This window comes from Festucalex cinctus, chromosome 21, assembly GCF_051991245.1.
Source record: "Festucalex cinctus isolate MCC-2025b chromosome 21, RoL_Fcin_1.0, whole genome shotgun sequence".
Taxonomy (NCBI): Eukaryota; Metazoa; Chordata; class Actinopteri; order Syngnathiformes; family Syngnathidae; genus Festucalex; species Festucalex cinctus.
This window is the reverse complement of record NC_135431.1, coordinates 18494526-18518500: the sequence shown is the minus strand read 5'-3', so window position 1 is coordinate 18518500 and position 23975 is coordinate 18494526. Positions and strand designations below refer to the sequence as shown.

The 23975-nt window shown below is 38.2% G+C and overlaps 1 protein-coding gene and 1 long non-coding RNA gene across 2 annotated transcripts in view; one reads left to right on the top strand and one right to left on the bottom strand.

Annotated features, from left to right (window-relative positions):
• meis2b (Meis homeobox 2b) overlaps positions 1-23316 on the top strand; it is a 39008-nt gene extending 15692 nt beyond the window's left edge. The window contains exons 8-13 of the mRNA XM_077511185.1: positions 11245-11384; positions 16102-16178; positions 17717-17775; positions 18503-18592; positions 18861-18957; positions 22647-23316. Coding sequence (XP_077367311.1) covers positions 11245-11384; positions 16102-16178; positions 17717-17775; positions 18503-18592; positions 18861-18919 — 425 coding nt within the window. The 3' untranslated portion in view covers positions 18920-18957; positions 22647-23316. The remainder of the gene's footprint in view (positions 1-11244; positions 11385-16101; positions 16179-17716; positions 17776-18502; positions 18593-18860; positions 18958-22646) is intronic.
• Positions 9610-10319, bottom strand: LOC144010738 (uncharacterized). The gene is made up of 2 exons (XR_013281318.1): positions 10169-10319; positions 9610-9831 (listed from the first exon to the last, which is right to left on the bottom strand). It is a non-coding gene; the product is annotated as an uncharacterized LOC144010738 (long non-coding RNA).
• Positions 23317-23975: the final 659 nt, after the last annotated feature.

Genomic DNA, 23975 nt, shown 5'->3' with positions numbered 1-23975 from the left:
TCCATCGTCCACTGACTCCTCGTTACACCGTAACAGTGTTTAAAAGGGCAAAAAAATAGAGATGAAAAAAATAAAATAAACAGAGCTCAAATGGGAACCACTTCTGCACTAGGTTAAATAATACCCACCTGCCTTAGATAGAATAATCTGGAAGGCAAAGTCAAGTGTTTGATCTCATACATCTTGAAAATAAATTCACATTGTAGCTTGGTTGTGTTTACTTTTTGTGTGAGAACATCATTATTAAGCAACTGATATATGTTAAATCTGTGGCGTATAACAGTTTAGAAACTTGCATTGTGGCACATTATAACAAATTGAATTTGTATTTCTTCTAGTCCATCTAGCCCAGTGGTGTCAAACATAAGGATCGCGGGCCAGATCAGGCCCGCAAAGGGGTTTAATCCGGCCCGTGAGCCGATTTTGTAGAGTAAAAAAAAATTGTAATGTTGGACCAATTAATCAGCCAGCCACAATTAAATATATAAATTTGTAATTTCACAAGCAATCTTCAGATGAGTAGTATACCGTGGAAATGAAATCGCCCGGGAAGTCATTATTTTACACACAATTTAAAGTTATGCTTTGTTTAAAAAAAAAATAGACCAACATAAACGTGTTAAATACGTCACAAATTCAATTACTGGCCCTATAACTTAATTAACTTCGCCACACAATGCATTCTGGGAACTATATATATGCAAAACAGGTATCTTTAACACGTCCGGAACTTATACAGGCAAAGTGTTGCTGCGTTTCATTTGCAGTCGTGTTATTTTTTTAAACAATAGATTACACTTGAGCCCCGTAATTTAGGGCTGGCCCAAAAATTGCAAAAATCTGCATATAATTTACGGCAATCGTTTTTAAATTATATACCATTATTTTACCGATTCGGCCCACTTAGTAATACATTGTCCTCCATGCGGCCCCTATGCTAATATGATTTGACACCCCTGATCTAGCCTATTTTACAAACTCAAGAGTTTTGTCTAACGACCCTACATAAACACTCCCATATGTGGTAAAATGAGCATATTTTGATGCAAAATGAGAGATATATTTTATTTAGATCAGGGGTGTCAAAAATACGGCCCGTGGGCCGGATCAGGCCCGCAAAGGAGTTTAATCCGGCCGGAGAGATGATTTTGTAAAGTTAAAAAAAAAATAAAAAATTAGGAGTTGGACCAATTAATCAGCCGGCCGCAATCAACACATATAAATTTGTGATTTCAAAAGCACTCCTCAGATAAGCAATGCAACTTGTACATGGTCATTATTTTACACACCACCTCAAGTTATGTTTAAGGAAATATATATATATACAAATAAAATCATAGACCAACATAAACGTGTTAAATACGACACAAATTAAATTACTGGTAATTTTGCATTTTTCATTTGCATTTGTGTTATTATTTTTGGAATATATTTGATATATTATATATAGTTGAGCCCCGCTATAATAGCGATACACCCCCCCCCCCCCCCACCACCAAAAAAAATAAAATAATAAAATAAATCTGCGTATAATTGACGGCAATTGTTTTTAAGTCATATACCATGATTTTACCAAGCTAGCCCACTTGGTAATATATTTCCCTCCATGTGGCCCTTGAGCTAATGAGTTTGACACCCCTGATTTAGACTGTCGTCAAAAACGTTTTCTTCTTTGTCCTCTTGACATTGTAGTTATTTTTGGCTCCATTTTTTTTACAATTCCGCTGTTTGATCACCAAAAAAGGGATGAAAAATGCAAGTCAGCTACAGAATCGACGTTATCGCAATATTTTGGAGTGTTTGGTTTGTCAAATAGCCTAAATAAATTAGCAGGGAAAAAGGCTGGACAGGCAGTTTTGAAATAAAAAAACATAAATCTTATATATCACCTCTGAAAAGAGCAGTAACGGCAGAAGGGAGGGTGCAAAAAGGCCCGATTCGTCTTCATATCTTAGGGTGCTACTTTTTGTGTATGTTTTTCTTCTTCGCCCCGGGGCAAGACTCCAGCCATCCCTGCAGTAATGCCCAGCCCTCCACCTCCACCCTCCGGTGTCACGCGTGCAGACACTGGCAGGCAGTGCCGAGCGCAGCCTGATGGGTGGGGGGCGGAGATGGAGTAACGGGAGGCGGGGGGGTGAGAGCAGGGGCATGGCAGAATTGCACGGGTGTACGACTTTGAGACTGGACCGTCACACACTGCTTAGATTGGCTGAGTTGCCGGGGAGCAGTCAGAAGCGATTAGTGTAGCAGAAGATCTGCCCTGCGGCTTTCCCCTCTCTGCGGCACAAGAAAGAGGGATGAGGCGAGCAGAGGCGAGGAGGTAGACCAGGGTGAAGTCGGGGAGGGGTGGGGGCTGGCATGCCATACGTAGAGATAATTAGTCTGAGCCGAGCTCTCTTTATTTGTTCCTTCTTGACTTTTTTTTTTGGTGGCAGTTTGCCTTATTTACTTAAGACACCCAAAGTGCACTACAACTACAGGGAGTCAAAGCTCGGAATTAGGCTACAATTGATGCAAAGTATCATTTCTACAATAATAATACTGTATTATTGTAGAAATGATACTTTGCATCAATTGTAGCCTAATTTACTTCAAAACAGAAGCAGTGCAGGGGACAAAACATTTTAGCCAAAGTCAACAGAAATTGACTCAAAGAATTGACTGTCGAATTTACAGTAAATAATGGGCAAAGAATAGTTGCCAGCCAATTATTGCAAGATCACAGTTAATTACTGAAAATGTATATTACAACGTGTTATAAAAATATATATACATATATATGTTTACTAATTATAGTTACTTACTGTATGGGGATGTAACGCTAATGGCAATATCGTGATATTGTGATATTAAAACTGCCACAATATATCGTCGTCGTCATGTCACGATATTAAAAGCAGCACATCTGTATAAAAAAAAAAAAGTCAGGTTGATTTCCATTTTTTGCAGTTCTAGCACCCTCTGGTGGCTAGTTTTCTAGTTCAATTTTCACACGGCATGTTTTGTCCCTTCTATGTTTAAAATACACAATAATGGTCAGATGAAGGGGAACAGTATACTTGTGAACAGAATCAATATGCGGAGGAACTCAATTTATTGTATATATTAATTTCTTATTTTTTTTAAACAATTATTAATTTATTTTTTATTACTTTTATTAATTAAAAAATGTATTAATTGGTTGTACTACTTGTATTAGTGTATTAGTATTATTTATATATTTATATATATATATTTATATTTTCATATTTTTCATTGCTGTAATGTACAAAAACACAATACTGTTTTTTTTGTTGTTGTATGAGCTCATATTTTACAATATTGTGATCTTCTTTTGTATCGCCATCCTCCCCACAATATCGTGATAATTATCATATCGCGACCTTCATATCGTGATAATATCGTATCGTGATGTTTGGATATCGTTACATCCTATTACTATATTCTAAGTAACTATAATTTATATACAGTAATAAATTGTAAAAAAAACAAAAAAACAAAAAAACAGTAATATGCTGTAATTTAATACATTTTTATTTGCTGTGTTCTAAGTAACTGCAATTTCTGTACATTAATAAATTGCACAAAATTTACTTAACTGTAATTTATATATAGTAATAAATTTTATAAAATTTACAGTAATGCTGTATTATATTATAACAGTAAGATTTTACAATAATTAGCTGGCATTCTTTTGCCAGTTTTTACTGTAAATTCTACAGTCAATTCTTTAACACAAACTACAAACTGTTATATACAAGAGGGGAAAAAAAGCAGAACAACACAGCGTTGACTGAAGGACAGAGGCTGTCTCATCTCTGTATCTGTCCTGTGACTCAGAGCTGGATGCCATCCGTCAAAACTCCCACAACCCCCCCATCCATGAAACACATCCTTTTTAATGTCAATATTCATTAGCTGAAATATTTATTCATGAATATGGCTCATATAGATGCGTTTGATTGATGCATCCCTAAAAACAAAAAGACATGCTCGGGCAAATCTTAAGAAAAGTAGGGTTTGTGTCCCGCCTCGGGGGAGGAGTCTCTCAGATGCATTATTCACATGCCCTCCAGGCAGGCTTTCAAGGCTACTCTGCCCCGAGGGCAAGAAAAAATAACCACCACTGTTAAAAGTAAATCATCTCGGCTGATGCACAATTAATGGCAGTGTGCTCCTCGCGCTGCAAGATGGGGAGCGCTGGCAAGCAGGGGCGGAAATCTCTGCTTAAAGGAAGCCTCCTGCCTTGATCCGTGCCAGCTTTCTTCTGAAATCAAACAAGGATGCTGCTAATGGCGGGATTCAGAGATGCAGACGATCTCGACGCAGACGTTGTACGTGATGCTTGGGGTGACGACTGGGGGATGGGAACTTTCGTCGTAGGTTGAACACATGGGAACACAAGGGTGATGAATTTCCTATCCCCCGCCCTGGCAACTCATCCACCCTCATTTTGCCTCAGCACCCAAACGTGATGAACAAGACAGGGTTTGATGTTATTTGGTTCGTACTTCATACTCAGGTCAGACTTCATTTTTGTTATTGTGTTTTAGCCTTTTTCTTCCAAGGAAATCATTAGTCTCAATTCAAATAGAGGTCACATATAAATAACATTACATTTAGCACAGTGCCTGAATGAGCGTTCATTATTTCACGTTGGGCACACAACTCCTGCAGTCATTACTTCATGTCAAGCCACTGACTCAGATTGTATTAATAGCTCTTGGTCTTATTGAGCTCCCACACTACAAACTCCTCTTCATTATCCAATGTCCGGGGGAGTCAAACAGAGGTGAGAGGAAGTACAATACAGCCCAACTGTATATGTTTATATGTACTGTATATATTTTGTGGCAAGACCAAAATAAAATTGAGGCATAAGACCACAAGGAGAAAATTAACACAGTACAGTGGTACCAGAACTTACAAATTTAATTTGTTCTTTGACCCTGTTTAAATACAGTAAACAATAAAAATAAGCAATAACACATTTAGTGAGGAGGGGAGGAGCTTCTTCACTGAAAAAAAAAGTCTATTTCTAAAATAACGTAACAATCTTATTCAGATGTTTTTATTTTGTCTATTTTCGAATTACTGTCTTTTTAACAAAAAAAAAAAAAAAAAAGATCCAGAGGAACTCGTTCTTTTTGCCACGTTAATGAAGTGAAGGCAGCCGCTATTGGAATTGTGTTAGAAAAAAGCTTTGTATTTGTGTATGTATCAAGTTATGTATCGTTTTTTTCCCCAATTGATAGGGGAAATCAACACAAACATGAACCTTACACTAATGTGTTCTTTGCAGCCCTACCAGTTTAACGCAGTATTCAGATTGATATTGCGTTTGTGGACTATAACAGCAAAATCCACCATTTTTTTTTAAATCCGTCTCAGGCAGCGGCCATTTTGCCACATGCTGCTGACTAAAAAATTATGTTACAGTTGCTCCCAACTAATTAGCTCAGCTTGCAAAGATCACATGACCAAACTCAGAAAACAGGTAAGCCCGGATTGGTCGTTAACTGAGCCCTGAGCAACTGTGATGTCATTTTAAGTTGAAAGCAAGTGGCAAAATGGCCACCCCATGAGATAGGTAAAAACGAGTTGATTTTTCTGCTTCATTCATATTGCACAAAGACAGCATTAATCAGAATGACGTGTTGACTTCCCCTTTAAGAGATACTCCAATACAATAAATAATGTACACAGTAATTTCTGTAGAGTAAATGTTACTCTATACTGAGCACATTTGGTCCCACGATACTATAAACTAACAGTAGTTTGTTCCTCAAACCTTGAGTGACTTTTTAATTTTATTTTATTTTACTCTCTTCCAAGTGAAAATTTTACTCTATTTAGAGTGAGAACAAATAGACTTATTTTCAAATACAATGTATTCTTTAGAATTTACTGTGTATATTTTAGGGGTGTGCTAAAAAAAATCGATATGGAAATATATCGTTGCGGGCCTCATTACGTATCGATACACAGGCGTGAGAATTGATATTGGTTGTTAACATTAAATAGGCAGTTAACGTTTGCCTTGCATTGTACCTAAAAAATAAAAAAAACAGCAGCGTCTTTGAAGTTAATTAACTTCAATTAATGTAAAAATAGCTCACCAGTGATTGGACACTGTGTCTTGCTAAGAAAAATGAGAGCAGAGGAAGAATATCAACATTTATATACTTATAAACTGAACATGGCACATGTCTTAATGTACCAATTTTTGTATAGTTTGTTTAAAAATGAAATAGAATGTGTTACATGAAAAAAATGCTGCTTTTATTTCCTCAAATATTTCAAATAAGCACATTTTAGAGCTGTAATTTTAATACTTTGATATTTTTGCTCATATCGGCTCATGCATGTGCACATTTAAACCAGGCGTGCCGCTTGGTGGTAAACCACAAGAGCTACTAAAAAAATATTTTTGTCAGTCAGCATAACAAACATATCCTTTAGGTATACGTATGACTGTTATAAAATGCAAGTAAATTAACTCATTCACTCCCAGCCATTTTCACAGAAGCAATCCCGTTCGCTGTTTTACTGGATTTTGACTGATTTTGCAAGGCCCACAGGATATTGTGTTCAATTGGTATAAAAGGAACCTACCAAAAGAAAGATTAAAGTCTCTTCTTTCATCAGGAAAAAAAAAAGAAAAAGTATGATTCTATCTGTTTCCGTTTTGCAGCAATTAGCATTGGAAGAGCGCGAAGTTTTGATTGTTTGATTGATTGATTGATTGATTGATTGATTGATTGATTGATTGATTGATTGATTGATTGATTGATTGATTGATTGATTGATTGATTCATCAGTTTTCACAAGTTTCATCAGTTTTCACAAATCTATTTAAAACTGTTTTTCTAGCTGGCCCTGGTTGATCTCCTTTGCTCTGCTGCCACATGCTGGCCATTTGTGTAATAACTACCATTTCTGCAGCAATTCTTTGCAGTTGAGAGGCTGCATCAAAGCCTTCTGTATGCTCTAGCATAAAAAACAAAACAAAACAACACATAAATACGTCTTTGGGACACTTACAACATTAAAAAAAACATATTTACACGTTATTGGGAGCAAATGAGTTAATGAAATATATCGGGATATGTATCGCCTTGAAGATCAAGTATTGGGATACATATGTATCGCGATACGTATCGTGACCCCTGTATCGTGATTAGTGTTGTTCCGATACAGTTTTTTGGCCCCCAATACCGATTCCGATACCGATCTTTGCAGTATCGGCCGATGCCGACATCGTACTGATACCAAAGTTGTTGTTTTTTCTCGACAGGAAAAAGCTGTCCTGCCATTGGTTTAGACTTTAGAGCATTTAAGGGCCAATAGGATATCTTAAATCGAATGTAGTGAACATGTTACATATTAGTGAATGTCATGCATGAGCAAGACACAAGATGCTGCATCCAAAGTCCTATATTAGCGTTGGAAATATTGGTATCGGCATTAGGCCGTGGGGTGAACCCCAAAAAAGTGCCTAGAAAATGAGTTTCGCTCCACTGTCTGGGCACTACTTGTTCAATGCATTTTTTGATAGATAATACCCTTCTGAACTTTGGGTTAAAAGTTCACCCAATGTTTTCCTGCCCCAATTTTGTCACAAGCCAGAAATGCATATATAGGTAAATAACAAAAAACGAAAATCTTGTGCTGCAGTTTTTGGTTGTAAAACGTCTTACATTAAATTTGGCAACAGAAAATCATTCCCAGACGTTATAAATACATGTACCTAACATCAGAAACAAGTATTGGTGGTTTGGTGTAATCATGTGAATTGAGATCATTAAATAAATTAAATTTGTGCCAAAAAACAAAAAAACGCTTCAACTAGAAGTGACACCAGCACACGAATGTTACATTTAGCTATGTTTATGTTTCATATATGAAAACAATTAACTACCTACTACGTAATGAAAGGTAGACAGCATACAACGGCCAAAAATACTACCATGCACCACAAACCTGGAACAAGGCAAAATGGACTAGATGAAAATAGATGCATTCAGAGCCCAGATTATTATAACATATAGAATATTTATTTAAGTATCAGATTATGTCATCACAGCATGTTATTTATACCCCCCCCCCCCCAACCCTGCCCCCCCACACAAAAAATATTAATTAAAAAAAATAATAAATCAAATAAAAATCAAATGTGCATTCACAATAAAACCATGGAACTTCATTGGAACAGCTTTTATTTTGGCAGACCAATTTAACAAAGGTCTGTGTTGTGGAAAAATGGAATACAGACATTTTTATTTTTGCTTGAAAAGTGTTAAAATGGAGAGTTAACATCTTGATAATGAAACAAGCACAATGGCAGAATTTACAGCCCTGCACTGTAAAGTGTCCTCGTATGCCCTGTGATTTTACAACCTGATGTTTTACCAGCTATGTGTTAGTGTCACTTTCTTGGCTTACGTCAGTAGACTCAGTAGTTGATGTATCTGATGAGTGAGGTATCCTGTCTAAAAGTTTGTCAGTTGTTGATAATGTCTCTACAAAAACCATTTCAGAGGTGTTGCGCTGGAAAGGGGTGTGAAAAAACAGCTGGGGGAAATCACGCCTCAATCTTCGTTTCAGTATATCCTGCCTGAAATAGAAAATTAAAGGGAAAGATGAGCACAAGATACACATATTCACATCACACCAGGGCTGCTCTATTATGGAAAAAAATAATCATCACAATTATTTTGGTAATAAATGAAATCAGGATTATTCAAAACAATTCTATTTTGTTCAAATCAAGAAAATATTTAAACATTTGAAAATAAGACAATTACAATCATATGGAACTATAATTATGTAAGTTGCTTTTGGATCCAACAAAATTTATAATATATATTATTATTACTATTATTATTATTATTATTATTATTATTATTATGTTAGCAAAAATTCGAAGTTGTGGTGCAGTGTGTGCAGTAAGTTAGTTTTGACACGGGTGTGTGGTAAAATAACTCGTGTGGGCGTGCCACAACTCAAAATTAGTATTATTAGTGCTGCAGCTATCGAATATTTTGGTATTCGGATATCCTACTGAAAATTCTAGTGAATAACTGTATATTTGGATAGAAATAAAAATATGCCTATAGGCCTATATACTTTCTTCGTCAAAGAACAATTATAAATACAGAAGACAAAAAAAAAACACATTTAATAATTACTTAATTAAACATGTAATAATTAACAACCAACTGGTTTTCATTTTTAGAGAATCAATATTATTTATTTATTTATTTTTTTAACTTAAATTGAGCTTGTCAGCAAACTATTTTTCTCTCCCCATAGATTTCAGACAATGTTTTTCAGTGTGAAGATTTATGTTACCTGTAGTCTGAAGCATCAAGATCCTCGTGTTTCTTAGCACTGTTCACAAACCTCTTAGCTTGTCCATTCTCATCACATCTTTGTCAACTATAATCCTTTGACGGATTACTTGTTCACAAAAGAGTTTGTAGCTCTCAGCATAGGGTTGTCTGAAACACACACATACACACTCAACATATGCAAAGAGTCATGCTTTCTAATTAATGCTGTCTCTAAATGTAAACAGAAGACAAGTGACATATTGCTGACCAATGCTTTACTTTTGAAATGTGTAATTTTAGCAAAGTGACAATGAAATAGTGCAATGTAACAACTCACATTTGTTCGTCCCTGGTTACTGTTTCTGTTTCTGTTGACTTTAAGAACCTTGTGTAATCTCTGAAACAAAACTGCACCTCCATTGTGACAGTCTTTTGTCTTGAATATGCAGAAGAATGGAACAGTCTTTCTTCATCTCAGCTGCCTGCAGCAACCCGCCTTTACACAAAAAAGAATTACATTATGTGTTATTGTCACATCACCTCTTTACAGTATATGCACATCACAGATTTAAGTAAAGTGTTTGTTGAGGTTGGTGAGAGAGAGTTTGGGGGGAAAGGGAGGGTGTAGCTGTGACTCTCTATTATGACTGATGGGCACAGGTAACCCGAGTTTGGTAACAACTGTTGGATTCACTCGATAAATCATTCAGCAGCTCGCCTTTTTAATAAACTATAGCCTTAAAACTTAACCTAGCAAAAAATTATTTTCAGCCCTATACTAAATATCGGTCACATTAATAACAGAAATGGGCACGCGTGTGTGTAACACATACCTGCTGACAATGTTTCTGCTTTGGCGAGATGATCCCTCTTCCGTGTGCCTTCCGATCCCAGACGAGTATACTTTGAAATTTATTTTTACAAATGATGCAGATGGCTGGAAGGACGGGGCCAGCTGAAGCGATGGGCAAACCTGAACGGGAACTAAGTTTTTTCCCCACTTTCTTTGTAACTTTTTTTTCACTCTCCGGCGTTGTGGTCGCCATTTTTGATATGCGGTTGCTATGGTGAGGAGAAAGCAGCAGCTACCTGATTGGCTCATGTGACCTAAATCACACCACTACCGACCTAATGGCACTACGCCCACACCAGAGATCACTGCGTCTCATCGCAAAATAGTGGTTTCACCACCGAAAACACAAAATTGGCAGGTTTTCAGAGGGTGAACTCCACGGATTCTTACTTACTACTAATAAATCTATTTTATTAAGTAAAGATTATTTAGTGCCCCTGGTAGTGGAGCGAAACTGAACGAAAACGTGTGTGACCTGACGGCCTACATGTTACTTGTTAGTACTTACCGATGCCGATACCACTGTTTTAATGCAGTATCGGCGTCTCTGCCGATACCAGTATCGGTATCGGAACAACACTAATCGTGATACGTATCATATCGTGAGGTGGGCGGCAATACCCACCCCTAGTATATGTATCATTCATACAATACATGCAGTCAAACCTTTTTGTCTCACTCAGAAATCTAGGGAGACACTGTAAGAATTGTGATTGGAAGAAGCGTGTGTGTGGAAGTGGAACTTCCGGCTGCACACACGGCAGCTTTCTATTGGTTGCCCCGGAGGAGTTTTGGGGTATTTACAGCCAACCGTAACCTTGAGTAAGAAGACAATTATCGCATTGAGTTACGCACAGATTCAATGATGGTGAAATTACACGAAAAGCACAGCACTGATCCGTGCACTCATCCATGCTGAGACGATTTGCATAACGAAACGTAATGTAACTAGAGGCAGATTTTCTACTAAAAATGTGTGCGTAACTTAAAAAGTTCAAAAACAGGATCATTCGTAACTTGGGCTTCAACTGTACTCTGTTCATTTTTTAATCATAGGAGATGGCCTTGATAACAGCCTAGCATCACCAGGCACAGGGGATGAAGATGACCAGGACAAGAAGAGGCAGAAGAAAAGAGGGATCTTCCCGAAAGTGGCTACAAATATAATGAGAGCGTGGCTATTCCAGCACCTCACAGTAAGAAATGTTGACTTATCTTTCTTACCTTTTGTTGTGTGCTGAGAGGTAGGATCCCAAATGCAGACACAAATAAGATTTTATCTATTTATTCACATTGAGGGGCAGAACCTATGAGAGCTGTACACAGGAACAGTTGAGCAATAATCCTGCAAAACACACACAATTCTCAGACCCTTAAATAGACAGTCAATCAATCTCATTGGTTGTGGCTAGACATGTAAGTAGGGGTGCACCGATCGATCGGCTGGCCGATTTATCGGCCCCGATATCCTTGGTTTTAGAAGATCGGTGATCGGCCGATCACATAAAAATAAACCGATCTTTTCCACCAATCTCATCTCCCCCCTCAGAGGTCTGAAAAAGTCAGGCACTGTCCTCTTCTGCCAAGATGACTAATAGGATTTTCATTTTTATTTGAGAGAACTACTTCATGTGCAGTTAAAACAACCCGTTTGTATTATTTCGATGATACTGTTCAGTGTTTTCCTTTAAAACAAGACTGGAACACTGAAGGCATATGCTGCGTGTAATGGAAAAAAATTGGTATCGGCAAAAATCGGAATCGGCAGGTCAGACTTTTTAAAAGATCGGGGATCGGTGATCGGCCGGAAAATTGTGATCGGTGCACCCCTACATGTAAGTACTAGTACTGACATGGAATTCTCTGATTGGCTGTTGACTTCGGAATTACAGATAGTTCCTGACATCAACCAACATCATATAGCATAAAAGATCCTTGACATCATATAGTCCAGACATCATATAGCCTAAAACTAGTTGAAACTGGAATGCTGTTACATCAATACCAAAACAGGCACATAACGGGTCGTGAACTTTGGCGCACGGTCAAGAACTCTACTCAAACTTAACCCAGGTGTGACCCCAGACATGAGACAAGACCCAAACATTACTCCTGCATGACTCGAGTCATGACACCATTTAGTTGGGTTCATCATGATGACCAAAACAACTGCAGGATTCAAGCAACTTCCATCACAAAATTCTCAATGCAGTTTGGTATGGTTTGCCATAGTATAGTACTCTCATGTCTGGTTTGTATTTCCCCGACGGAATGTTAGGAGTGGTCGCATTTGATTCCTTTCTGTCGTTATACAAAGTGTTGTATTCTTCCTATTGCAAGATAGTGGGAAAGTTATTTTCCTGTTTGTTTTTATTTTTGATCCTCTATAAAATGAGGAAAAGACCAACATGTCAAAGTCCATGTTGTAACACTATTACATGGTTTATACAGATATCAACATCAGAAAGAGAATGAAAGAGAACCGAGTGCTTTACCTTTTGTCCAAGGTCTAAAAGATACAGCCGTTTTCTTCTCACAGTTTTTTTTTTTTCGACACTTCACACTCTCAGATGTGTCATAAGCTCTAAGTTGCTTAGTTTATAAGAGGCCCACACAGATCCTATACTCATAGTAATCCCTTTCTTTCCAAAGCACACCTTTAGATTTTCCAGATGAAAAAAAAGAAGATAATTGAATTATCCCCTTTCTGTCCCCAATCCCCTTTCAGGCCTAATTTGTTAAGCAAAAGTGTTTGCCATGGCAGGATGTGCCAATGAAAAGTGTGCAAGGGGACTTTGGCTTCTGAAAGGCCCATTGCAACACCCAAGCGATCAAGCATTCATCAGTTGTTGAGGTTGTGAATGGAGCTGGATTATGTTTTGTCAGACGTTGCTGTGTGAAGCTTTCGGCTGTTTACAGCGTAGGGGGCTCCTCCGTCGTAGCCTCATGCTTTTGTGGCCCTTTCTGAAGAGACTTGAAAGATCTATTGAGAAAGCAGCTGTAAAGGTTTCGATTCATTATATTATTCATTATCGTCTCATTAGCCTGGTCAAACTGTTGGTTTCCATGCAACCTTACATTTGGCCACATTCAAAGACAAATGCCAAACTTTGAATTTAGTCATCACACCCAGGAATCCACTCATGGCCTCACACTCAGAGAAGCAAAACGAGTCTTTTCCAAGATTTGTTTGGCTATTCAGATGGGGTTTGTGCAGTATCTTGATTATGTCCCATTTGATTTTTGTATGAGTTTGAACTACTGGACCAGATGATATATTAAGACACTTTACATGAACTGGTTATTCTGTTATTAATTAAAACAGAATCACTTTTGGGGAGGTAAAAGTGCTAAAAAATTCTAATATTAATGTCTACATGTAAATGTACCCCTGGATTCATGTATGCACATGAATGCACAAGGAGTTGACGGAAGATTTTATTTGCAGTCAACTATAATGTGACGTAAGTTGATTCAAAGTTGATTGATTGATGCTGCATTACAGTACAACAGTAACCAGCCTTTCTTGGGCCAAGGACAAGGAAGTAGGGCTGGATTTAAAAAAATATTGAATAATCAATAGTGAATCGATTTGTCAATTCATAAAACCATGAATCGATGATTGTAATATCTCCTTTTCCCCATAAATTCAAAAGAAAGTAGAATTTTAAAGGCTATATTTTTTTTTATCTTACTGTTTTCTTGATATTTATTCTTCACATGAATTTCAAAGTATTTTCTTCCATTTAATATTTTCATTATTTTTCATGTACAATTAGTACTAAAAATTACATCACAAGGGCTCAGGTAACAAGATTTGGTCACGTGACATTTATAAGCTAAGCTATGACTGGTTACCTGAGCCCTTGTGATGTCATTTTCAGTCGACAGCAAGTTGCAAAATGTGTTTTTAAAGGTACTAAAGGTACATGAAAAATAATGAAAATATCCAATTTATTATAGACAAAATATTAACTTTTATTGCTATAATGGGCTAAATAAGTGAATTATTTAATGAACGACCTGATGTATTGTACTTTAAGACCATTCAGTATCTTTATTTACAATTATTGAATTACTTAACCATTTACAGCCTCTGTAAAATTGAATTTGTAATTTGTTTGTTGAGTTTTTAATCATGCCCTTGGTTTTTAAGAACAATTGATGTTCCATAATTAATCAATATCGATTGCATTGACTGCGATTGGCTGGCAACCAGTCCAGGGTGTACCCCGCCTATTGCCCAGAGCCAGCTGAGATTGGCTCCAGCTCCCCCCGGGACCCTTGTGAGGAATAAGTGGTCAAGAAGATGAATGAATGAATGAATGAACGATTGCATTGAAGCGGATCAAATCGAAAGAGGAAAAATTGAAATCAAATCGAACTGAACCCTTATGAATCAAAATCGAATCGTTTGAGGAAATTAGAATCGATACCCATCCCTACAAGTAAGACTAGACATGCTGGTTAGCGCATCCACCTCACTGTTTCAGAGGTCGTGGGTAAAAACGGGTCGCAAACGGGGCCGGGCGAACGTGTCAGCTGCGTGACGTCACTCCCGCGGCAATTTGAAAGCACGCACGGATTTTATTTTATTTTTTTCACTCATTCATTCACACATGTAAGCTTCTGAGAGTGAGTGAGTGAAAAAAAAATAATAATCTGTGCATGCTTTCAAATTTAACAAAGGAAATATGCACCAAACAAGTCCGCGGAGCTGAGAATCTGTCTACCTGCACCTCAATCAAATCCACCAAAAATCATGTTACACCACCTGTGCCACAATTTAGACCACTTTTCACCTAGTCATGGCTCAGTGGTTGTCTCCCATCCATGAGGTTGTGGGTTCTGCTGACCATGTCGAAGTGTCCTTGAGCGAGACACTGAACCCCGGTTTGTTCCCAGCGGACCTGCCAGCACCTTGTATGGCAGCAGCCGACCACTGGTGTATGTGAATGGGTGAATGTGAGGCTTCAATTGTAAAGCGCTTTGGGCACCATTTGGTGTAGTTAAAGCGCTCCGTAAAAAGCAGTCCATTTAGTCTAAAATCTAGCGTACAATTGGTTACCAAATAGACAAATGAGCCATGTGCATGCAACAGAATCTGCCAAAATGCCTGCGGAAACGTAGAGCCAGATATCAAATTTACAAACACGCTAAAAAGACTTGCCGATACACCCATGTTGATACACCCATTTTTATACCATGCGCAGTCTACTTTCTGTCATCAGATTGTCAGGTGCGGCTAATGGCAGCCCAGCTCCGTCTGCCAAATTCCAAAACACGGCAAACTCGACTTGCAACGGCATGAAAATGAAGATGCGCTCGTTTTTACGCCAAGCACACGGTCGCCTGTCTACAAAAAATAGGGCCCCTAGTGCGCGCATATTTGTGTACCTAGCCTGAAAAGAAGTTGAAAATGAAGTGCTTGGAAGCTCATCCTTCACTGATGACCACGGGAGGCAGCTGATGGTCTGACAGCAGCAGAATAGCGACTGGCCCACGACCCTGTTCCCAGTACATGGGTCACCTCTGTCTGCCATCTGCCGCCCTCCTCCCTTCATCACAGACCCAGAAAGAAGTCTGCAAAAGGACTAGGCTAGAGGATAGGGGGATGGAGTGATGTGGGGAGGGGTTGCAGGGTGACGGGGGGCCTGGCCTTACCAAGGCCCCAAACAAAAGACGCTATTGTGCCCCTTTACATCCCACCCGATCGTTTGTCAAGCAATGTCAAATAATGTCAAATAATGTCACACAAAGCCACACGCTTTTAGCCTCAAGTGTTAACAGGGCCAAACATTGGTCAGGCACTGTTTTTTTTAATTTATTTTTTTAGAATACACTTGTGCAGTCACATTTGGAAATTAAGGCACGTGACTCTAATATGCAATGACTTTTTCTTATCTGACGCAGCACCCGTATCCCTCAGAGGAACAGAAGAAACAACTAGCACAAGACACAGGCCTCACCATTCTCCAAGTCAACAACTGGTAAGTGCCATTTTAATTGTCACATTGTATCTGAGATGTTATTTTCACTTAAGGGAAGATATTATGAAATCTAAAAATGGCTTTTTGGGTCACTGAGACCCAGCCAATTAACTAGTAAAATCAAATTTAATCCACATGTTCCATTTTGTATTTTTAATCTAACCCCAAAATTCAAATATGATGATGATGATAAGAGTGCCACAACTTCTGGGTTTTTCAAGTTACGTTAATGCTAACAAGCAATAGGAAATGGTATGGACAGTTTAAATAAAGTAGCATTGATTTGATATTAGTGTTTTGCCTTCGACACCTGATATTTGATCAGAAATGGTGCAGCAACACATCCAGACAATTAATATAAACATCCTCATGGGTATATATTTATGATTTGTGACAAATATTTAATATTACTTCATCTTAATGATCTGATGAGTCCCTACTGTCTATCAATATGTGCTGTGTGCTGTTTCTACCTGTTGGTGTCAATAATGCCTAAAACATGACGTAAAGGTTAAAAGAAAAAACAAAAAACGGAATCAAATTGGAACTCAAGACATACTGACTATGCGGTTCGTTGTGATTATGTTGCTAACAATATACTGTCCATGCCTAAATTTGAAATGAATCACATTTCATCTTTTCCTGACCGATGACTTTAAAGATTAAAGTAAAATGTGATATTGGTTAAATGCTCCTTAGAACATAACGTTTTCCCAGAGAACATGTATGACATGCTCAAAAACAAAGGTGCTGATTGGGTGAAGAGCAGTGAAGAGCAGATCTGTGTATCTGAAGTACAGTTCATAATTTTAAATTCAGTTTTAAATTTTGTGGACTTCCAAACGAATGAATTCAAATTTAAATTGTACAATTCAGATTCAGTTTTGCAATGCAACGATTCAAATTAAAGAATACACATTCAATCTAAGTAATTCAAATGTAGTTTTTCAATGCAGTTATTATCTATAGTAGATTTCCTCATAATGTGGCATCCATTTTTATACACATTAAGATCCACATGCTCTAATGCAGATATCAATGCACTCAGACTCACTGTGCTGCCTTGGGGATGTGTTCATAAAAAAAGCATTGGCAAACTAGTTAGTCACATTATAGCCTGTGGCTACAAGGCTAAACCTAAATCAATAGATTTTTTTTTTCTTTTTATAGATATGTTACAAGCTTCTAATACACCAGATTGTATCTGTGGAAGTGAAGCGCATTATTATTGAAGTCTCTGGAGACACAGCATGGGTTTTCCAGTTTGTCGAAAACTGCCACATCAAAGGGTTGCTCCTGAATGTTTTAGCTGAAGAATTTGGTATTTGGTAGCAGGTCTAATTAAGGTCAAATTGCGAATGGCAGCATGGGGAACACCAAATTATATTATTTTTAAACTATTTTTTAATGTAAAGCTGTGATTTTCTTTGTTTGTTGAACCACTCTGATTGTGTTCAAGCCTCTCATGAACCATGGAAATTTGTTATTGCATATGCACAAATCAAACATTATTTACATGACATACATTTGATTTCCAGGTTCATCAATGCAAGGAGGAGAATAGTTCAGCCTATGATTGACCAGTCCAACAGAGCAGGTAAAAACAGTTTGTACAGAGTTAACAGACCATAAAGTAAATGATGAAACTTAGTGTGCTATTAAATGATAATCAAAGGTGATGACACAGATTAGTTTAGTTTAGTAGGATTAAAAGGCAGGGCAAGGCAGGTTTATTTGTAGAGCACATTTTGTACACAAGGCAATAAAAAGTGCTTTACAGCTACATAAACTTACAAGAAGGCAAATAAAAACCATTCCATAAAACATAATCATTAATAATTAATCAATTTAAAAGTGAGGAGTGCATACTCTAAAATTTTACAAGTTGTCATATGTGCAGATAAAACCGAATGGTTGTCAGCCTGGATATCGCGGGCCAAAACCTTGTTCAACCATGAACATTGCATCATTAATGAGAGCACACCATTTTCAACATTTTAGAACGGTCAATAATCCATAATTCAGATATGTGGATTTACCATAAGTATAGATTTTTGAAAAAATATGAAATTTTCCAAACTGTGATTTGTGAGGTTTCAGCCCATTGCCAGCGATATGTTTCACATGTTTTGAACGACTGCTCCAGATTTTAGCAGCATAAAACTGAAACGTAGCCTCACCATATTTAGTCCTAACACTGGGCACCAGCAGCAGACTACTCCCTGCGTGTCTCAGAGTCATAGAAGGTTGAAATGCTTCTACAAATAGGTGTAATTCATGTTTTGTCCCATTGACACCTTTATTTTACTCTGTTCTTCTCTCAGTGAGTCAGGGTACAGCTTACAGTCCAGACGGCCAGCCAATGGGAGGCTTTGTCCTTGATGGACAGCAGCACATGGGTCTCCGACCAGGAGGTGAGCACGCTCTCTGTCATTAACCCCAAAATTCTAACATTTCCTTCTATTCAATTTAACTCATTCACTGCCATTGACGGAAAAAGACGTCAAATGATGCATTTTTGCTGGGCTGGCAGTGAATGTGTTAAAGATAGTTATACTTCCTAAGCACCTAAAATTGCGTATTAAAGACAGTGCAAGAAAATAATAAAAAAAACAAAAACATTGGATTCTGTGCATTTGTGGAGTAAATACGGAGCATAACTGAACTGAACTCTTGTTCCAGGGCCAATGGGTGGTATGGGTATGAATATGGGCATGGATGGGCAGTGGCACTACATGTAAGCCCAAACCTCTGAGGCCAGCCTCAACAACAGGGTGAAGTAAGTATATTACTGCATATTTTCGCCCTCATTTCATTTATCTTTTCAAAAAATTCTGACAAGCTGTTCGGGGCTATCTATCAAAAAGTTAAGACGTACTTGTGTATAATAGAACATACAACCATGCACTTCCTTAGCAGTTGTATGACCAAAATGTCATTTTAAAACATGGACAAAATACTACGTATGTATTTATTTATTTATTTTTTAAATAAAACCAGTTCAACACAGTATCATCATAATATATTTCATGTTCACTGCATGGAAAAAAGATCAAGCCTTCAACAATAAAAGGTTTGAATCATCAAAAAATAACCCCATAATGTGATTCCCACCCCATACCCCTCCCCCGAGTCCAAAGAACGTGCATTTACCATTCAAGGATGGCATAAAACTGCTGAACAGCAAACTCACATGCAACAGTACAAGATCTCATTTTATGCATTTTTCACAAAAATCAACAAATCCACATTTTAATATTATTCACTTACACTTCCATATTGCTTGCCCTACTCTCTTTGGCCTACGCATGTTGGCGTATAAGGAAGTTTAAGACTCTCTCTCTCTCTCTGCTGACTGATCATAGACCGACTTTGTGCACATAGTCTCTCCAGTGTGCCCTGGGTCGTCCCCGGGGCCTCCCCCCGGTGGGACATGCCCGGAACACCTCTCCAGGGAGGCGTCCAGGAGGCATGATGGACAAAACGTGACAAGCACAAAAGTCCAATAACAGAACACCATTCGGGTTCTGATCAGAAGGGGCATTCTTCCCAATCACACCCCTCCAGGTCACACTGCCATTTCCCATATGAGCATTGAAGTCCTCCAGCAGAACGAGGTTCCTTTACTGCCAGAGAAGTGACATTCCATGTCCCAAGACCTAGATTCTGTAGCTGCCAAAGTTCCTGCCTTTGGCCACCACCCAGCTCGCTACGCACCTGACCCCTTTGGTCCCTCCTACAGGTGGTGAGCGCATAGGAAGGGGCCCCACGCTGCCTTTTCAGGCTTTGCCCGGCCGGGCCACATAGGTGAAGGCCATCAGATGCTCGCCTTCGAGCCCCGCTTCCAGGCCTGGCTCCAGAGGGGGGCCCCGGTGACCCGCGTCCGGGCAAGGGAAACGTACTTCCATTAATTGTATTTATCATAAAGGGTCAAGAGCTATGCTTTGTCTAGTCCCTCACCTAGAACCTGTTTGCCATGGGTGACCCTACCAGGGGCATAAAGCCCCAGACAACATAGCTCCTTGGATCACTGGGACCAGAGGTGGGTAATCCAGGTCCAGAATGTAAAAACCCTGCCACAATTTGGCTTTAGCCGCAGGTGCCTCTAATCAACCAGCAGGTAAACAAGTTACTTACCAATCAGTCAAGTAGAACCTCCTGTGACAAAAGCCAAACTGTGGCAGGGTTTTTACTTTCTGGACCTGGATTACCCACCTCTGACTGGGACACGCAAACCCCTCCACCATGATAATGACTCACGGAGGGGAAAAGCAAGATGCAAAATTGTTAATTCTTTATATTTAATTATTATATCATTGTATGTTTTTATACAGTACAATATTGTAGATTGCATGGTATAAGGTGTGAAGGTATGAACGGAGAGTATGTATATGTTTTTTCCTATGTGTTTTTCTTTTTCTTCTTACTAATTATTATCATTTTGTAGGATATCTTATAATGGGGTCTGGGAACAAGTTGCAATGTTTGCATGTTTTGTCCAGTAAAAACCCACCTTACAAAGAACATGTTTAACAGGCAACATTGTTTTTTGTTTTAAATCAAAGAATCAAAGACTTCTGTTGAAGTACTTACACATTTTGAATCTCTTATAATTAAACACCAGGTTAAAAAAAAAATAGTCCTTGTGATTCATATATAAAAAAGTGGCGGTCACATCACATTCCTCCACTCCTTTCTCTTTCAGCTTCATTTTCATATTCTGCCATCTCTTCCCATCCTGCAATCTGATTAAGAATCAGGCTAATCCCACCCCTGCCCCCCTCTTCCTCCTCCTTCGGCCCCTATCAGCTTCATACTGCTGCTGACAGTTCTCAAATCAAGACATATTGCCTGCCAAAGGCATCCAAGCACAGAGAATTTTATTTAACACCCACACTCCACTGCTCAATGAGCCGCGCTGTAATGACACTTACCTTGATTAATAGAGCTCTTTATATGTAAATAGGAGGTGCATTTGCTTCATTTTTTATCCAGTGGGCCAAATTTGGCCAACATAGCTGCCTCGTTCCTTGTCTGATCAGCCCCCGAATATTGGGAATGAAGTTCAAAAGGTATCATGATGCTTCACGTGGAAAAATTAAAAGAAAGATCGGCATGGCTTTTCAATTACAATAAACACTGTACTTTATGTATTTGGCGGTGCCTTAATCTAATTACTTCTCATTTAATGATGAGCGGGTAGTTACTGTGTAGTTCAGTGAAGCCTGGTGTTTTTTCCTCCCCCAATTTCATCTGCAGTGAGAGCATATGCTGACTGCAGCAATAAATTTCCTCAGGACTGCAGAAATATTACGCTTTTCCATGCACAATAAAGCCAGAGCCATAACATTTAACCAGCATGGAATACATGAGTGAGTTTGCATTATAGCCTCCTGCCTTCTGCCTAGCACTGACATATGCTCTGCTTTAGACACAACACATCTCATTTTGAAATGCTCGCGCTTTGAAAAGTTCTTTCCAAAATGAGGATGAAAAATACTAAATAATGAATTTGCTTAAATGAAGGCAGGAGCAGAATGTGGTATTTCAACTTGACCTCTACTTAACTTGATTAAACAGAAACAACTGCTTTGATCGATCACCCGAAAAATTCAAAAGTCAAAATTCGTTCAATGCCAATTGCAGGATCTTAGGAGTGTAAAATTGTGGAAATGATAATATTTGACACATCATTCTAACAGATCAAAGTAGGTCTTGTGAGGATAAAACGTTGTTCTTAGAAAAGTTGTGTTGACTTATGACTCTAGTATTTAAATATTAATCATATTATTGTCTAATGTTTCATATATATATATATATATATATATATATATATATATATATATATATATATATATATATATATATATATATATATATATATATATGATGCAGGGTTACACTTTAATACGTACAGTACATCTTACAAAAGAAAATATAAAATCCATTAATTGGTTTAAAATTTGAATTTCCAAGTATTTAAGGAGAAAGCCAAAGGGTAAAGATCTATAAACAGATTTAGACTAGGTCATTTTTATTTTTAAGGGTCATAAAAAAAATAAAATAAAAAAATCCCACTGATGACTTTCTTATTGTTTTCCTTACGTATACCAATTCATTATGATAATGTTTCTTGTGTGTTCATTTTCATTTTGTTCCACATTCCAATCTGAGTCGATAAAAAGGGCAATACCGATGGAGACGAACAAGAAATTTCAGTTTTCCGCAATAGTCTTAAAAATAAGACACGTGCATATATATTTACTGCTGCGTGCACATGCATGCCGCGAACATAATTTGATGTGATTTGATAGGCTCCAGCACGCCCCGCGACCCTTGTGAGGAATAAGCGGTCAAGAAAATGGATGGATGGATAATAATAATAATAATAATAATAATAATAATAATAATAATAATAATAATAATGCATTGCGCGTCCTCCTCATATACCCATCTTTGTCTTTGCAGGCCTCCATGGTTGGCTCAGGGATCTTCATTCATTCATCTTGTGGAGCTTGAAGCCGCCGGTGCATATCCACGTGACCACCCCTCGCGCCCCACCTCAACTTTGTTGCCCTCTGGCTTGCACGCACACGTGTAGAGGATCAAGTGTGGAAAAATGCATCACTTGTAGGCTTTTTTGATGCAGTTTACAAGGAGACTTTAGTATGAACTCTAGAACGGGACGCGCGGGAGCGCTAAAGCGCAGTGGAGGTGTGTGGCTGCTGTTTAATTAAAAAATAATAATAACGAAAAGACATTTAGAAGAGAAGCAGTCACGCATTTCCCTTCAGTTTCATTCTAAATTATTTATTTATTTTTATACCACGGCGGACCACAGGGATGACACCTTTTTCTCTTCTTTATGAATCGAATCTGTGAAGCTTTACTTCCATATCTGCATCTCCTGTCTAAACAAAAATGTACAGACACGACACACGCGAACACGCACACGCAAACACTGTGGAATATATTTGAAAAATATGTATAACAATTTGAATTGTTGTGCTGTATAGATTTGTGCTTCTTCGTTGCGTTTTTTTTTAATTGTGACTTCATCTTGCATTTTCTTTTCATTCTTATATCTGTGTGTGCAACTGAGGGGAATTTATAAAGAGTTCAATCTTTTTTTGGATAATGTTTTAATGACTTTTCTATCACCAAAACACGGAACGTCTTCAGTAGAACCAAATCGAGATAAAATAAAGAACGAAGGACAAAAGCAGAGTGTTGATGTGAAGGAGGCCTTTGGGAAGAGAGCGAGAACGATGGAGAGGTCGTGTGTGGGCGTCAGAAAAAAAAGCAACAAAATTAGTTGTATAGGAGCAGGTCACGTATCCAGCTTCGGTTCGATAGGAGACGGAATTGCAGTTGTCTGCTGTTATTGGATTGATAGTGACAGCCATGATGGATGGGCCGGCTCCCAAATTCAGGAAAATAAGAAAGAAGCTGCAGCTAGTTTTCACGACACGTCTTTGTTTGTAAAGGCTCATCTGCGGTGGTTTGCACATGTATGCATGACATCATTTTATACTCACTTTATTCAACGGAATGCATTATTTATTTTTCTATTTTTTAATTTTTATTTCGTAAATCCGTATTTCGTTGATCGCTGTTTGGCCCCGGATTACAGGAGGGAAATATAAATAAATAAATGCATAAACTGCACAGAGGAGCTCATTTATCACTGTCAGACGCCAACGATCTGCAGAGGCTTGTATATCGACGAGGAGAGCACAAGCCAGAACCGAGTTGTAACTAGACAGCATGTGCCCTTTTCAGTATTGATGCATAATT